The following is an 18,436-nucleotide window of genomic DNA, read 5'->3' as shown; positions in this document are numbered from 1 at the left end:
ACGCTGTATGAAGGAGAAGCAAGAAGCGACAAATGTTCGACTTTCGGCGAAACTGCTTTTCGGTTCTGAAAAAGTTCTCATCGTAATCCTAGTCGAAACAGGACATACATTGGTTTTCACATCCATCCTTTTTCATGTAGCCCTGCTATCCAGCATAGCGTTCGCTATTTTGCGCGCACATGTTGGAGTTTGTATCGGCAACTGATGGTACTTTGACCTGGGTAATTTAAATACACATCCACAAAAGGGTATAGCTCACCGAAGCTAGATGCAAAACAGGTTGGGTATTGTTTAATTTTTGAGTCCAGTTGGCAATGTGTGTGTGTGTCCGATAGGATTTTCGTCTAGTTACAACTCAAAGAGTAAGGATGGTGGATGTTATCATGGGAATAGTTGCAGGTACATCCAACAGCCGTCGGCTACTTTGACAAAGCGGAAGTTATGTGGGAAAGGATCAAACCCATCCAATGTTATAAAAATTCAGGTTCATACAGCGTGCAGATAATCTTTCAATGTCCACATCATTGAAAGTGATTCTATTGTGATCCTAGTGAGCTTGTATACATGAATTAAAGGCGGGGTACTCTGTTTTGAAGGTCAAATGATTCAGAGATTCTGTTGAAAGGAAAATTATTTCCTTGAATGTGAAGAGTTGTCATCTTTAAAGTGAAAAATGCTGCTGTAAAGAGAATTTCTAGGAGTAACTGATGTCAAAATTAATAAACGACAACAGCTTTGACATAAGGGATGTGTTCAAGTCCAACTTTATAGAACATTTTATGAACCGAAACTTCATAATCTCAATGTGTTTATGACTAACTGAAGAGACTTGCTTGTTTTGTTGTATCCCAAGATTGGCTTAATATTTAATATGGGAAATAAAAGCAAATACTTAAAGATTTTCATTCATTTTTTCTTCACACTGATGCATGATTCCGAGATGCAATTTAAGTCCGGCAGAGGAATGCATATGTTTACAGTGTTTTGAGATTTCATATCTCAAAGTCCTCAGGTAAAAAAAAGCTACATCAAGGGGTTAAACACACAAAATAACCTCACAAGAGACATGCCTAATTAAAATTTTGACAGCAAGAATTTGGAAAAAGTTCTAGCTAAATATGCAGCCCCAAAACAACACTTCTTACCCTAATGCAGTATTGTTTGGAGTCTTGTCTCGGCCCAAGACTGGATCATAATTTTCTCAAGCCTACATACACCTGCTGAGGGAACTGAGATAGAGCCACACTAGAGGGCGCTATCGAGACAATGGAACAACGATCGACTTGCCAAACCTGGAAGACCTACCTAAAGAGACCTGAGAGTATTTCACCTTTAAGAAATAGGAGAAATGAGAGAGTCCATCATTATAAGGGACGTGCATAAACCACACAGCTGCTTCTGTCTATTAAACTACATGTACTAGCGAGCTAGCCCGTCATTCAGTTTTTGAAGCCATTTTTGGAAACATTTTTAATTCATTTGAGTGTTTGTAAAACATAATGAAATCGATGGAACAATTTTTGAATGAAACTGTTATAAATGCAATGGGAAAAAGCACAATGAACACAAATGACTTATATCGGATTTAGTTTAAATCTCTGAGCGTGAGGCATCGCAAAGCCTTAGCTTAATTCATCCGCAGTGTTCAACTGGCACTGTTTATATCAAGCAAAATAAAATGCTCTTGTATGGATTTATGCATTCAGGTTTTTGGTACATTGTACTTTAGAATACAGATACACGCATATGCCAACAGCCATACAATATTCTGAGTTTTCCAAGGTTTGCGCACAAGCATGGATGTACCCAGCAGGCTTCACTTTAGACGTTAGCCCTATGGTCAAGTCACTGTAAGAATAATTTAACATTACACGATGAGACTATTTTGCATGTTTAGGTATGTTCTGCATTTTTCAGAAAGGTATAGCAAATTCATCACAGACATCATCCACTCAGGGTGTACAAGCCAAAGAAGCCGCTTTTGCCGGCTCTTCAAATTTTAATGCGCTTACACAGATGCACAAAACAGACCAAAAAATAGTCGGAAGTGCATGTACATCCGAGTTGTCATGTGTTTTGATGATGACCAATCCAGTCTAGGAGACGTCTCTGGGATACACCAAGAATGGATCTGATTTGTCTCCATGAGAGCGCCCTCTATCATTCATTTCCTTATGCCACATTTGCCAGGGCCATGTTTCAATGCTAGGGACCAGTTGAAGATTAGGCAAACATGATTCAATCAAGTCTTGGGCCAAGATTATGAATCTTCCAATCCATCAAAATAAAAAGTCTACTTAAGATGTACCTTCCCAAGTCCTGCAAAATCTTCCAAAAGGTTTGTGGATATTTGAAGGACACGTAAAAATTAATAACAAATCAAAATTCCCCTCACATCGGTACGATAAGACAATCAATGAGAATTGCATTGAAGATAACACCATGTTCAAGTCAACTGACTATGGCTAGAAGTGCCATGCAAGTCTATGGGAGGCAACTAGCCATTGGCTTCCACACACATGCATGTTAATTCCAGCCATAGCCATAACTTCTAGACACATCTTGGTATACCAGCATAAAGAAATACAAGAGGCCATAGGAGACCGGCCACGGCAAAATGAGCGTTAAGTCGCATTCTGATCTTGCCTGTTTGGAGGGTTCACAGCCAAATATTGAAGTGGAGGTCAAGTTTGGCATCTTGTTATATTTTGACATAGTAACCCCTCCGTTTAATTCCAATTTTGTTAGCAGGATCAGATATTTAAAAATGTCATTTTCTCAGCAATTTCGATGATAGCATTATCTGTGCCCGGTCAGAAATGTTGAAACAATGTTAGAAATAAAGATGCAGAACTGCCAGAATAATGCCACACTGTCACCTCATACTTTGACCCTACGTGTTCCGTGTACGTTCCATTGCAAAAAGTTCTCTTCCTGCTAATTTAAAAATAACAATATCTCAATTGTTCAAAATTCCGACTTTCAGCTCATTTTGTGGTGACAGGTCACATATTGATGAACCTGAGCAAAGTTACAGAAAACATGTCAAAAATAGCAGAACGGCATAAACTTTCAACGGATTCCATATGTGCAAACGGTTATGCACTCAAGGACATCAATATTTTGAACAGAATACAAGAAGACAGCATGGGTAAAGGTTTGCTAAGCAGAAAATGGACTTCCGAGAAGAGCCATGGAAATGGCGTCTAGGTTTCTTCACACTAACAGCGTGAGCTGTTTCTACCCACTGATTTTCACCAGATGACAAATAAAATGTTACGATTCAATATTCGTAAGCTAAATGCAAGCAGTGCTGTGATACATACGGAAATTCCATTGTTTCTACTGATGTTAATTTTGTTGACTTGATGAATGTTTCCAATTGATGCTTTACGCCTGGATCTAGAGTATTGGAGAGGGCGGTGTTATGTTGTACTTGGTTGTCACGTTTTGCTGAGCTTCAGCAGCAACGCTGAGCGAGAACAGGTGGGACATTTCCATCTCGGTGCGTGCTAGGTCAATGGCCTTCTCAAAGTAGTCCTTGGCAGCTGCCATGTTGCCCCTGAAAAAAAAAATATAATAAACTTTGATATTTTACACTGATAAAACAATCAAGCGTCATTAAAGATGTCTGCGTAATACCACGCACAGTGCATTACCAATGGGCAGAATGTTTATAGTGCATTGTTTCAATCTGAACACGATGTATTCCCTGGTTGTGTCCCTGGGCAAGCCGCTTTACCCAAACTTGCCTTTGTCCAGTCTTCAAGAAGTATAAATGAATCCTGACATTAGCTGATGAGCAACCTGAATTTCCGACGTCCCATCCAGGGGATAGAAATATCCTAAATCAGATCAGTATCCAAAAATGCAAGGCCATTCCAGAGCCAAGCACGTGCAACTTGGCAAATGGTAACAAAGGCAAGATCACAAGTATTACTACCCGAATGACCTTAAATATGCTTCAGCACTGTTCAAATACCAAACTGGTTCATTCTTTTGTGCCAAGGAAACTGGCTAGATGGACCACGTGCTATGTTGGCTAAGGATAGACCATGTTTACATTCCAACTACGATAGTTCTTACAATTTCATGTAAAATCAATCTTAACGTTCCCATGATGCATGATACACGTAACTTCAACAGCCTTATCACAACCAGAGAGACATTTCAGAAGCATTTTTCAAAGATAATCTAATTTTCAAAAATCAGTGTTCATTTTAAGAACATGTAAAAATACCTATGGGAGGAGTCCTTCACATGTACTAGGTCACAAGTCACCTTCTATCAGGTTTAAGAAATATATACTCAGAACTGCTTCCTAAGTAACCACAAGTGTTCACATGTGCAACCACAGGCTCAATGTAAGCTACAAGCTAGACATGTGACCTGCAACAAAGACATTCCTGCTCTACTGTTCACTCACTCTTAGCAGTACATTTACTGGTGGTGATAGTTGTGATGACGAGTGAAATATACTCGGGAAATACTTGTGAAATACTAATTAAGTACTTCTGAAATACCAGTGAAGCACTTGTGAAATACTGGCAAAGTACTTCTGAAATACCAGTGAAGTACTTGTGAAGTACTGGTGAAGTACTTCTGAAATACCAGTGAAGTACTGGTGAAGTACTTCTGAAATACCAGTGAAGTACTGGTGAAGTACTTCTGAAATACCAGTGAAGTACTGGTGAAGTACTTCTGAAATACCAGTGAAGTACTGGTGAAGTACTTCTGAAATACCAGTGAAGTACTTGTGAATTACTAATGAAGTACTTCTGAAATACCAGTGAAGTACTTGTGAAATACCGGCAAAGTACTTGTGAAATACAAGTGATGTACTTGTGAAATACTGGCGAAGTACTTCTGAAATACCACTGAAGTACTTGTGAAATACTTGTCTATTTCTCCCACCATTCCTGAGCTAACACACAACACCAACCTTTGTACTTCAATAGTTCCAAGCGTCTCATAAGCAAAGTCACACTTGCTGTCAATTTCCATTGCCTTCTTGATCATAGCGATGGCTCCCTCGGCATCTTTCTTCCAACTAAGATGGAGAAGTCTGAATGTGAAGGAAACTAAAATATCAAAAACTGAATTTTATTAAGACCTACTCTAATGACAATCGTGAGTAATCAATCCTATGTTATTTTGTTACATTTTTTCTATGCAATTAATCAAAACCCATTTTGTAAAAATGCAGTCTTCTGTTCAACACGTGTAAAAGAACTAAAAACCATCTTCAACCAAGACTTCTACGAAAACAAAACCAGCAGACAAACAGAGAAGGAAAAGTGTAAAATCACAATGAAAATTCAACAGATACCTCTGTTATCAGTGAGCATAATTGATGGGTTAATTTCATACCTACCGAACTGGTATGGACTTTCTTTGCAAACACTATTACTGTACAGACTGTCAAATTAACTGGATGTGGCTTGGAGTACTACACATATTTATGGGAAATGGCTACAGCCATTAGCCAAAGGCTTCCCATTGGGGCATGTGTTATTTCTAGCCATAACCACATAATAAACATTCAGGTTGATAGTCATTGCCGGTCTAGTCCCTGACTCACCCTCTATGTACATAAGCTGTAGGGTTGTCTGGTTCCAGGGCAATCGCTTTCTGAAAGTTCTCATCTGCTGTAGCAAACTGCCCCTGGTCACTCTGAGCCTGAACAAGGAACAACACAAGAGGGCAGCATTCATAACATGCATCAAGAGTTACACAGATTTTTGAACTTGAGTTGTTGAAGTTCAACCCAATCCCACAAAGTGTTACACAGATTTTTGAACTTGAGTTGTTGAAGTTCAACCCAATCCCACAAAGTGTTTTGTTGTTTTGATCTTTTGGAGTTCACACAGTCACATTTTCCATGCATCTTCAACATGCATACTTTCTGCTTGTAACAAGGACATCTTTAATTCCCAATGTTCTTTGTTGTGATCATGTCTGATAACAAAAGGTTCCTATTATAACAATCAATCATTTTGACCTCAGTCGACTGTCATCATGATTGCAAACATTAGTGATGTAGGATTTCCGACTATCTTGGTTCTGCAAGGTAACTATAACAAGGTCGTCTGCAAAGTCTGAAGAACCTCTAAATGGGTTCAGTTCCCATAAAATTGGTATCAAAATAACTGCAAAACATCAGCAAAAAGCTCTTGAAGGCTCGGTATGGTGAAGGAGAGTGCAGAGCTGTGATGGTATCGAGGAAAACGCACCACCTAACCCCTCTCCGGGTTCATCCAGAGTTGACATTTACCCCAGATCTCTTCCCACCAACCTGAGCATACAGTGCAAATGCCTCGGCACATGCTGGGAATTTCTTGGTGCTATTCTCCAATTGTTGCATTGCCGTCTGTAGCTGCATAGGGCTCTGGTGAACTAAAGCCAGTCGATACTTGGCATAGCTGTACTGAGCATGTGCAAGGGCAAAGCTGCCATTTAACTTGTTACATTTCTCAAAGTCTTGGGCTGCGTCATCGATACGGTCCAAGAGAAGATTCAACTATCAGAGAGGAAACGAAATAACATTTGAATAGGAAATGAATCAAGAGGTTAACTTTTAGCATTGCAATCTTTACATGGCATTGGCTACTGCCTCAAAGCCACATCAGAAATGGGCTTTCAGAGCTATGGCTATGTCTGTCACTATCACGTTTCCACCTGTTGGCAATGAGTGAAGACATTGCCCTAGCTCTAGACACAAGGTCAGATGCAACCTTCTGGTTATGCTGGTCAACATAAATCACTCCAATAAGCCCTCATAACTGGTCACACCTCCTCTTTCAAATATTTAATCATAATGGAATGGATAGGAAACGGCCAAGGGAAAGTTCAAACACCCTTGATTGGTTGATTTTCCCTGGTAACCTCCGAAAAATATATATCCTGGGCACCAGGCAAAGTCAACAGCAAGTGATAAATGGTGAGTGCTTAGACTCAGCCCTGCTTCAAGATCAAGAAACAATTGTTTTCACAACTGTGAGGGAAATGAAGCAAACATGGAATAACTTAATGGCCCAAATGTTTATCTTTAGTGAGGTTTGAATGTGCAAGAACACAAGGTCATTCCTTAAGGCATAATTACAGGTAGCCTGATCACACAGCATACTTGCCCACAGAAACACAAGGGTACAATTGTTGTGTCTAGGTTCCTCATGTGTCTTTGCATTTGCTTTGTGCTTGTTGATAGGAGACAAAGCACCCTCCTTAAACCGCTTGCTGCCGGGTGGATTTTTCTTGAGCCAGACAAGGTGCCGGGTCCTTTTCAAGATTTTCCATTTTCAAAATTTTTCAAAAATTCATGGTTTGATTTAATGGCCGTTTATACCCACATGAAGGACTCTTTGGGCACTACTCTATAAAGCTGACAGGTGACCTTCATTGACTCCTGCATATTTCAGCCAGGCCTGCAGCCTTGGAAAAAGAACCCAGATTGTGCGGTGTTACGTAAGATTCTTTTGTTTCCAAAACCGGCACAATGCACTGCTGACCTCTTTTCAATAGGGGCCAGATTAGTGCGCAGCGGTGCTGTGTGGCTCATCACTGTGGTGGTAGAGAGCTTTTGTCCCAGGTGGTAATCCACTCACTCTAAATGCCTCAAACCGTAATAAACTATTTCAAAACCAGGCTGGATTTTCTCCACTATTGAGAGCAAAAAAATGTCAGTAATGCCCAGCAGCTCAGTCTTTTGTGCTGAGCACAGTCTTTTGTTACAAGGCCCAACTCTTTTGTCCCAGTTGCGGGCTCCCCGGTCCTGCATATAAAGCCTATGTGCTTGAAAACGGGTCACCCGGCAGGAAGTGGTTAATTCATGCATAAAGCCACTAGCATCCGCTTTTACCTGTCCTCGGTGGTGGTAGATGTCAGCATTATCAGGATCGATCCTGACGGCAGTAGCAAAGTCATTCATGGCATCGCTGGAATTACCCTCCTGCATGTGCATGCTGCCACGCTTGATCAAAGCGTTGGCACGCAGCTACATCAAAGGAAAGAACGTTTGTGCAGAAGTTATAATACAGCGACAGCAATCGGGTGACTTCTTTTCTCAGAATAACTAAGCCAAATTAACTTTATTAATAAACTCCCTTTTTTAAACCAAAACACAGCAAAAAGTAGAAATACAACAAATGCAAAAGCCAGCGAGGAACTCGAACCTAGCTGTTAATACGGTTCAGAGTTTTTGAAGACTTCTACGATTAGGATACAGCTTCAATCCTTCAATCTTCCAGCAATTTCTGTTAGAATCTTCAAGCAGATCAAATGATATGCTGGAGCAGTAGGGATGGCCTCCAGTAAAATCTAGGCCTAAATTGAAGCATGGCTGAGTATAAACAACAAATGGTCCTGTGACCTTGATACAATCCAATCTTTGACATTAGCCACGTTTGCCAGACAGCCTCAATCCTTTAGAATCTCCCACTAAATGTAAAGTAGATTTGGAGAATTTGGGAAGGCTAGGGTCAAGTAAAAGAATTTTTTTTTGTAGTTGTAAGCCCACAAAAGGAACAAATCACATTCAACAAACAACTTTCAGCGGCTAGGATTTCTGGTCTAGAGTTATACTTAAGCAAGAGTTTTGGCAGTTATCAATGTTGATGATGCTGGTCTGGTATAGTTATCATTTTTTCTGTTTTCTAAAATTCTTTAAAACTTCCTGCCTTCATTTACTGGACACTTACAAACACGTGAAGGACTGTGTGGTGTCCACTCTAGCCTGACAGACAAAATCTATTGACGCCTGAGTATTTCAGCCAGGCCTGCAGCCTTGTAAAAAGAGCCCAGATTGTGCAGTGTTACGTAACTTTCGTTTGTTCAGGAACCTGTCTCAGTGCGCTGCTGACCTCTTTTCAATAAGGGCCAGATTAGCATGCAGCGGTGCTGTGTGGCTCATCGCTGCGGTGGTAGAGCGCTTTTGTCCCCGATGGCAATCCGCTCGCTCTAAATGCCCCAAACAGTGGTCTACTGTTTCAAAACAGGGCTGGATTATCTCCACTTTTGAGAGTGAAAAAATGTCGGTAATGCCCAACAGCCTGGTCTTTTGTTCCGAGTACGGTTTTTTGTTACAAAGCCCTGTTCCCTTTGTCCAAGTTCGGAGACCCGGGCCACGCGTATAAAGCACAGTGTCCAGATCCGGAATCCCTGGCAGGAAGTGGTTAACTTCCATACCTCCCAAAACAAATGGTAAATCACAGAATGAAATTCCAGGGTGTATTACCAAGTTCACATTGTCCTGATGGTTTATTTACTCATTTCTTTCTCTTTTGACTCACTGTTTCACTGCTCTCTGTCATTTCGATGAGTCGATCCAGATCAGGTTTGGCCTCAGCTGCTTGCCCCATCAGGAGGTAGAATGTCGCCCTCATGAGGAGAGCTTCAGCCAATCTGTCACCGCTACTATTTATTTCTTCATCACAGGCTTCGATCACCCCACCGTAGTCACCACTGGTGAAGAGTTGATGAGCCTTGCGGTAACCATTCATTCTGTGGATGATAGAAAAATAACGTCAAATTCAATCCTAAATTTACAGACTGACGAGAGTTTTCATTTCGTTTCAGTGCCTTCAGACTTTTCCTCAGTGATGTCAGATTGACATCAATTTTATGAAAATCAAACAAACAATTCTCACAAAATTTTCTTTGTTAGACGGGTCAGGCAAAATGTAGACTTCTCCCACTGACGTGCGGAATGCACTCAGACTGATATGTGAAGAGGCCATGAGCAAGAAATACTAAGTACAACAAAACCTTATGTTGGAACAAATTGAAACTTCATTGAAATACGAAAATTTTTGAAATATCTCTTTACATACATGCCAAATTAAAAAAAAGTTGGGTATGGGTCACTCAAGATTGTGGAAGACATGGATTCCAACTCAACTTCCTACAAAGAGAATTCATTCAATACTGCTTTTAGAGTAAAGGTGTGGATCTTTTCAAAGTCTGAGGACCTGTTTCAAAATTGAATGAGTTTTTTTCCAACTTTTGCTTCTATATGCTAAAAGCAAAAGCACCCACTCATCGGTTGGAAAGAGCCATGTTGGTAGGCAGTGTTCATCTTGTTGGTAGTGATGCGACTGCAATGTTGCATGTCATAGTCCTTCCTGAACCAGCAACGTGCAGTCACTACCAAAACAGCCTCCGTTGCTAGGAAAATATGCCCTCTTTTGATTAAGCTCGGAGCCCACTGAAGGTGTTACCTGTCAACCACCAAATTCAGCCTTGTTCAAATTACCTGGCTGCGGCTTTAAAGAACATGTGCACCTATGAGAGTCACTGGCTAGAGGCTACAGCTTTCTCCCATAGACTTGCGTGCTACTGCAAGCCACAGCCAAGTGATTTAAACCAAGCCAAAACAGCTGGACAAATGATCTTTGACCTTACCCAACATCCCCTGCTCCTTCATCATTATAGTCATCGTTGGCTTTGGAGATGCCATCATTGGAGAAAGAGGAAAAATACGAGCGGATGAACTGACCGGAGGGTAAGCTTGGCACACGCTCCTGTAATGGACAAACCAATTCCAAAGACAAATGTTTCAATTCATTGTCCAAAATGATATGAAAAAGCAAAAACTCCATGTCAAAAGCAAATTTTTCCAGCGTGCAAACCATAACAGACCTCAATCCTCTGGAAGTTTTAGGATTGAAGACTTTTGGGGCTTAGCTGTTTGAGCTATTTTTCGAAAAACAGAAAAAGTTGCTTTTTTATCACAGCCTAAAAATGTGTGGCAGTATCATAACCAACAGACATATGTTTACAATTTTCAATTTTTTATTGATTTCATATGAATGACATAAATCCCAACAGATGGCTTCATGGCAAGCATTAATGAACAAAATACAATACTGAAAAGACTGTTATTTTGCAACTGACCACAAAGATGCATTGCTGATACTGAAGAAGCAACTTTTCACGTTAAATGTCACCTTGAAAACCTTACTATCTTGGCTTCCATTGTTCATTATAAAACCTGAGGCTGTATCTGACTTACTTGGTTGAGACTTGAAATTACACACAAGTCTATGAGCCATGTGTAATGTCAAGTCACAGCCAAGTAGTTAGGACATGGTCTAAGGCTACTGGCAGCCAGTCTGGTACCTTGTATCGTTGCTGTGCTTTCTCTTTGCCTAACTCTTTCAGCATCTTGTCAGCCAGCATCATGCTCTGTTGATGTGAGAAGTTCTCCAAAATACATACTGCAGTTGCATCTAAAAGCCAAGAAAATGCTGCCACGTCATCTCTCAACTTGAGAAAAGAACATCCAAATTATAACAGCAAAAATCAACATTTCTGATCTATTGTACAGAATCTTTAAGCACAAACCCCAGCTGGGCACATTTTTTGAGCCAAGCAAGAAATATTTGGTACCAGTGGCAACGATAAAAGGCTATTTTTGTTCAATTCTATTAGCCACATTTTTGTTTTTAACTTCTAATATATTCTTTGATATTTAAATTATAAAATAATAACGTTTGATACATGTTTTGGGCCTTTATGTATGGGCTATACATGCACATGTAACAGGTTATGCCCCACACTATTCGTACCCAAGACATCCTGACCTCTAGATATGGGTGTGACAGTGAAGTACATGTAAGCAGCTCTGGGAAAATGGAGCTGTGTTAAATATATGACACTAAAATGGTCTAATAGCCAAGCTATTGGTTTCATGCGGGGTTTGTTGAGGGTGCCAAGCAGGCAGCTCATGGCAGGCAAATTCCTTAATTACAGAAATCCACGTAAATATTTGTATGCCTGCAAGTCAGGACTGTGTGTGTTATTAGTGAGAATATTACAAAGAGCAACTTGTGCATGAACCATGGTGGTGTTAACGGGGTGGGGAAGGCATGGAAGGAGAAGGGACAGAGAAGCCATGGGGGAGTCTACTCACCTTCTAAACACTTCATTTTTTGGTTCATGTTCTCAAAAGATTTAGCTCGTCTGAATAGTGCTTTGACGTAGCGTGAGTTCAACTCCAAAGCCTTGGTGCAATCAGCCACAACCTGTGCATAATTTTTCTGTAAGAAAAAAGACAAGAAGTAATCATGGCAGTGCATTTAAAAATAAATAGGTTCTCTGCTTGGAAACCTGACTCTGGAACAACACTCCTGAAGTAAACATTACCAGTTTCCAACAAATTCTTAAATTGACACTCAGAAAACAATTCTTTTGGGTATCATCTGGTAATGCAGGATGCCTCATTAGGTGAAAACATCAATTGTTTTATTAACCACTTCCAGCCGGGGGCTCCGGTACCGGAGGCATAGGCCTTATATTCTTGGCCGGGGTCTCAGAAATCGGAACTTTACTAAAAAAAAAAAAAATGGCTGGGCGTTTCTTCAAAGGTTTGGTGCTGTCAGTTAAAAAGTTTAGGCCATCATTGGAGGTAAATAAATTGGTCCAAGGCAATGATGGGTTGCTGGGGCCAGAGAATTGGGACTTTATTTTATAGCCAGGGTGACCGAACTTGTAAGAGCCTGTAATAAAATTCCGAGCTGCTGAGAGCTGCCGGGCTCTGCCAATCAATCCCCGTATTCTTTCAGCGCAGAGCTCTGACATTAGCGGAGGTAATCCGTGTATTGTTTGTGCAGAGCGCATTTGTTCGCGCTGCCAGGCGCTCGTAGTGGATTATCACTGCACTGCACTGAAGACAAAGCGCAGGCTGTGCGGGCTCATTATGCACCTGTGCCCCATGAATGACCCGGCCCGGGCGCTGCTGGCCCTTGCCACGTTGACTGGGCTCGGCCCTTGCTGCTTGAGAATAAAATCGCCATGCAGTGGCTACATGTGTTTATATTGAGTATAGTGTTATCAGAGCACAGACAACATGGCTGAAGTTATATCTGGAGAGTCCAGTTCTTCCAGTGAAAGCGAGTTTTATCTGAGTTCAGACGAAGGTTCTTCGTCTTCTTTATCACCGCCGTCACCTGCTCAAGTACAGTCAAGTACAGAAATTGACAGTGATGTACCCTTGGCGGTATATGCCAAGTGCAAGAGACAGTCCCGCACACAGACCGCCACGTCGACCAGCAGCAGTGCCGCACCATTCCGGTGGACAGATGAAGACAGTACACTGCTGAAGTACGGCTTCACCGGTAATGGTGGTGCCGTCGATCCCCACCTGCATCGCAGCTCGACCTGCAGTGAAGCCTTTGAACTGTTTTTTGACGACGTTCTCTACAAGACAGTGCAAGAGACCAACCGGTATGCCGTGCAGAGGCCTGCTACGACATCGGCGCACATGCGATCATAGACTGATCTGAACACTAGAGAACTGAAGGCCTTTCTGGGCCTTTGCATAATGACGGGCATTGCGAAGCACCCCACCCTTCATAGCTTCTGGTCCACCCACCCACTACTGAAGATGAGCCTATTCCCGTCCGTCATGCCCTGAGATCGCTTCCTTGCCATCCTGCAGTCCCTGCACTTCAACGATAACACCACCATGCCAGATGACTGCACCGACCGCCTCTTCAAAGTGTGCCCAGTCGTCGACCATCTTGCTCAGAAGTTTGCCACTGTCTACGTTCCTCGACGGGACATTTCCGTCGACGACTTCCTGTTGAAGTTTTACGGGGCGAATCTGCTTTGCTACCTACAACCCCAGAAAGAGGGCCCGCTTCGGCATCAAGATGTAAAATTTGTGCCAGAGCACTGGGAGTGCCGCTGGGTACTCCTACAACTTCAAAATCTACACCGGCCAAAGTAAAGGAGACCTCCCAGCAACTACACAAGTGGTAATGGACCTGGTAAACGACTTAAGCGGCAAGGGCTACAACCTTGCCCTCGACTGGGCCTTCAGCAGTCCCGATTTGTTTCGACGACTTCACAACCAGAAGTTCAACATCGTCAGTACCGTCATGGCGAACAGAAAAGGGATGCTGAAACACCTGCAGTCCGTCAAGCTGAAGCGGGGCGAAACAGCTTTCCGGTCGGCCGACCTGGGAGCCAGCGGTTCTCTCCTGGCCATGGTGTGGCGAGACAAGCGCAACATCCGTATGCTCTCCACCATGCATACGGCAGACATCCGTGGCAACGGCAAGCAAGACAGGACAGGGCAAGAAAAGCAGAAACCGACCTGTGTCATCGAATACAACGCCCTGATGGGGGGCGTTGACAAGAGCGACCAACTAGCAGCAAATCATTGAGCAACTCGTAAGTCCCTCAAGTGGTACAAGAAGCTCTTCTTCTACCTGCTCGCCTTGACGCTGGTGAACAGCTACGCCGTGTACCTGGCCATTGGTCACCGCCTCTCCTTCCTCGACTACCGCTTGGGTCTTGTCCATGAGCTGCTGTTCGACGAGCCCTTGCCCGAGTACCGCCCTCAGCACGATACTCCACCAGTCACCAACTCCCGCTTCGTCAGCCGACACTTCCCCGTAGATTTTGAGAGGACCAGCTATGGCGGCTTCCGCTACCGGCAGTGTGTCCTCTGCGCTTCCCGTGATCGGCGAAAGAAGACACACTTCGAGTGCGACACGTGCCACCAGCCCCTCTGCGTCGCCCCCTGCTTCAAGGAGTACCATACTGTCCACTAATTGACACTTTGAACATTTACTTTCATGGACATTTTCAGGACATTATATTTTGTGTTTTTCATGACTTGATGCCCCACCTATCTGGTGTAAAACAATATGTCATTTACTGGTGGTTTTAGGAGTTGTCATAGTTTCAACCTTTGAAAAAAATGACAAAAAAGACAAAGTTTCTGGAAAGTACTGCTTTGAGGATGTTGTATTTTCATCTCTTGAAAAAGTGGCACATTGCCTTGTAATGGTTTTACTAGGTGGTCATGTTTTCAACCTTTGAAAAAAATGACAAAAAAGACAAAGTTTCTGGAAAGTACTGCTTTGAGGATGTTGTATTTTCATCCTTTTCATTCCTTGCACAGGTGTTAGGAGTTTGCTCATTCTTGCCTTTTTTTTTTACGAGTTTTGCTTTTTATTTCATTAGACAGAGTGGAAATTTATTTTACTATGTTTATGAGTTCAACTATTTCAATGAGAAATGAAAAGAAAACACGAGAGAAATGACAAGAAGAAAATAAGAGAAAAAGAAGCTCTCTCCAAATATTTGTCTGTGTGTGTATTTCTATGATTTTACTTGAAATTGTTGGAGAAATAAAGTTTGGGAAGGGAAATATCCATTTTGAACTAAAACTTACACTGTGGGAGGGAAAATGAACAAGTTGGGAGATAAAATATGAGAGTGGTTTGGGGGAGATATAAGTTTGGTAGATGGGAAAATATATAACAGAAAAAACCCTAATAGCTTCAAAAAATAGCAAAAGTTATATGCAGCAGCGCCACGAAAAACCCACACCTTGAGACCCCTTTTTTTACAGCATGAATTCATTTGTCCGTAATTGCCCGCACTCATTGAAAAGTTGACAAAGCCCAGTGCACGTGCACAGCTTCCCATTCACTCACCGCATATTACACGCTGAGGTCTTGACCGTCAATCGCTCTGCATAGCAACACGGCAGTATAGCAACGCGCTGGAACAAGGCCCGGAACAAACAAGCCCTAATGTAACACTACACAATGGGAGCTGTATACAGAGTGGGCGGCGTGGCTGCAAAACCGAAGGGTCAATGGAAGTTGCTTGTGAGGGCTAGACTCACCACGGGACACTCATTTTATGGGGTTTAGGCATTCAGAAAAAAAGATATGAATTTTTGAAGATTTTTGAAAAATGAAAATATGCGTATATGCGGCAGCGTATATAAGGGTTAAAAAAAGCACCCAGTAGCAAGTGGTTAAACCTGAAGTTTAGACAGCCTGCAGAATTTAGGAGGAAAGGTTAGTGTGAAATTTGCTAAATCCCAGAGAAAAGTTATGTGGGTCATTCCATGAGGTTAGCGCACAATTTGTGACGGTGTCCTTGTTACATTGGTAACTTTTACCACCTGTCATGACCTGTAGAGTAGGTCATTTACTCTGTGAAAATAACACACACCACTGTATTCAGCCTTGCAAGATGTATAACAATGTCAATTTGGAAACCACATGCAGGGAAATAGCTGTTCATTTTCATGGAACCCATTTAACAATTGACACTGTTACAAATTGTGCCCCAACCTCATTGAATGACCCATGTAAATGTAAATCTTCAGCTACATCTTGTCCTTACCAACTGCTCATGTGCCGCTGCTCTGTTCTGATAGAAGGTGGACAAGTCCTTGACTTTATCTTCCGGGACCAGCTCAATGGCCTCGTTGTAGCAGGCAATGGCTTGCTCATAGCGTCCTGCTTTGAAATACTTGTTGCCTTTGTTCTTACTTGCTTGAGCTTTCTCTTCCGCTGTCTGTTGAAGGTAAAATAATATAATAATAGAATATGATACAACATAGAATTTATACCACCTTGATCAGCCTTGATGAGATGAACAGATTTTTAGAATCTTCTAATTTAAAGTAAATTTCATGCAATCTTCGGTTTTCACAGTTGAGAGATTATGAATATTCATTCAAAATAAGAGTGATTTCTTGGAAATGTACAAGTGGCTCGACCAGCGAGTAATTAATGTATTTATACATTGGCAATTTTAGAGTACTAAGCACTGCAATGTGGCATCTCTCCCCTGCCCACCCAAATTGGTTGAACCAACAGGCGGAGCTAGCTCGGGCAATGGCCAGATTCATGCGCAGTGTGATGCACACAAAGTGTATGGTATAATAAACCTTTCTCATGTTTCATGTGCACAAGCTCAGAAGATTTAACAGAGGGGAACAAATTCATGACAACGTCGTGTAACGTTTGGCGAATGGACGCTCGCGATTGTTATTGTTGTAGACAATTTGTTCCCCTCAAGCTTTGTTCACTTACTTGCGTAGGGCGCTAAAATCAACATGGCGACGAAAAGGGAATTTAGCTTAAATGTGATCGTCATCAGGTGGAGAATGAGAAACGGTGAGTGAAAATTCTGATTGTTTAAAAAACAGTCAGTCTCATGGTCAAAAAAGTTGTTAAGTTCCACATGAAGGCTTCTTGGCTCAACCATTTTTTTCTGGAAGCGGGGGAGTATGGTAGGGCATTGTTCACACAGTTTGCAAATGGTCCAGGCGATACTGGACGTTCATGACGCAAGTGCAGGGTACATGTATGATGCATCATGTAAACAGCAAAAGTATGCAAATGTGCAGATCGTTTTGTGAAGAGAGGCAGGATGGCAAGTTAAAGCTCTGAATTATGCCCCAAATAGTTGGTTACACAGTCCAAAAACCACATGTGGCCCATGAGTTTTAAAGAGACATGATTCAGATTTGACGGCTTTCAGGGGGAAGATTCGATTGATAAAGTGCAGTTTTTATGACAAACTGGGACAGCATTTATTAACATCCTATAGCATTACGAATACCTTTTCTCCAAGCATAAGCCCAGTATAATTAATTTCCAATTTAAATTTTTGAAATTTCAGTGAAGCTAGCATTCAATTCATTGAATTTGAAATAGGTGTTTCACTGCGCGATGAGAGTTGTTTCACCTAAGGCACGGAAAGAACTTCCATGGACACCTTGAACACAAACCCTATGAACCTTGTCTGCATGATTGTGTTTTCTAAGTAAGTGAACGATTCAATTTTTACTAAAATTTGACATTGGGCATGAACATCTGAACATTATTGGGGCATGGTTATCACTTTCTGGTGGCTTTTAGTTACTAGCAGTAGCACTGTAAAAGGGAAAATAAGCGATGTCCGTACATGGAACTTTTGCCCAAGTTACCAATAAAAAGAAAGATTTCACGAAAATACGAATATAATGCTTACTCAATTCCATCCACGCCAACACGCCCAACCCTAAGTACGTACATCAACCCTCCTTTAGTTTTACAGCACAAATATGCACAAATGCCCAAGGTCACTCTCTTGCATGTTGGTGCAGTGCACAACAAGACACAGCTGTGCTTCTTTGAGGTGTTTACCAAGTGACCCAAAAACTTCAGCATTAACACACACACATGACACGCTATACCCGGTCATATCATGTCGCTTAATTTATTACCCGTTCATCGGTGGTTGCCGCCGTAGCTTCGTTGCCGGTGTCCTTAGACTTGGCTTTCGGGTCCGTTTTTCCACCTTTGCCACCTGCCAGCGAATCAGACCGTCTCTTATGCCAGTAGAAAGCCCCAACTGCTACCCCAATAGCAATTGGAGCTCCAATTGCCAGGGCAAACTTCCACGATTTAGGGAAAGAGCTCCCAACATCGGCAGCTTCCCCACCGTCGGCCATGTTGAACTCGAGCATGTGATGTGCATACCTTGATATGCGATGTGCATGGCATGAATTAAATTAAAAGCGCGCGAGATTGCGCGAACTTAACAAAAGTACCCTCTAGCTGGGAATTATTTAAACAAATGCCCAATCTTTATTCAAGACGCAACCAAAACTAATTTATCTGCAGGTACAATTACAGCT

General features: G+C 42.0%; 1 protein-coding gene across 1 annotated transcript; it reads right to left on the bottom strand.

Annotated features, from left to right (window-relative positions):
- Positions 1 to 20: 20 nt before the first annotated feature.
- On the bottom strand, positions 21 to 18,291 carry tomm70 (translocase of outer mitochondrial membrane 70). The gene is made up of 11 exons (XM_022253660.2): positions 18,023 to 18,291; positions 16,150 to 16,323; positions 11,909 to 12,035; positions 11,116 to 11,225; positions 10,399 to 10,517; positions 9,288 to 9,498; positions 7,859 to 7,993; positions 6,296 to 6,520; positions 5,582 to 5,679; positions 4,943 to 5,065; positions 21 to 3,562 (listed from the first exon to the last, which is right to left on the bottom strand). The coding sequence occupies exons 1-11, from the start codon at positions 18,263 to 18,265 to the stop codon at positions 3,403 to 3,405; spliced, it is 1,725 nt and encodes a 574-aa protein (XP_022109352.1). The 5' UTR covers positions 18,266 to 18,291; the 3' UTR covers positions 21 to 3,402.
- Positions 18,292 to 18,436: the final 145 nt, after the last annotated feature.

The sequence above is a fragment of the Acanthaster planci genome, linkage group LG10 (assembly GCF_054643075.1).
Source record: "Acanthaster planci isolate LZ-2023a linkage group LG10, COTS_SCS, whole genome shotgun sequence".
NCBI lineage: Eukaryota > Metazoa > Echinodermata > Asteroidea > Valvatida > Acanthasteridae > Acanthaster > Acanthaster planci.
The sequence above is the reverse complement of the archived record's forward strand: the minus strand, read 5'-3'. Positions and strand labels throughout refer to the sequence as shown.

Coding starts and splice junctions, on each gene's coding strand:
- tomm70 (XM_022253660.2), bottom strand. CDS start 18,265: ATGCTCGAGTTCAACATGGCCGACGGTGGGGAAGCTGCCGATGTTGGG. Junction 12,036..16,149: donor CAGCGGCACATGAGCAGTTG/GTAAGGACAAGA, acceptor TTTTTCTTACAG/AAAAATTATGCACAGGTTGT. Junction 3,563..4,942: donor GGAACTATTGAAGTACAAAG/GTTGGTGTTGTG, acceptor TTTTTTTTTCAG/GGGCAACATGGCAGCTGCCA.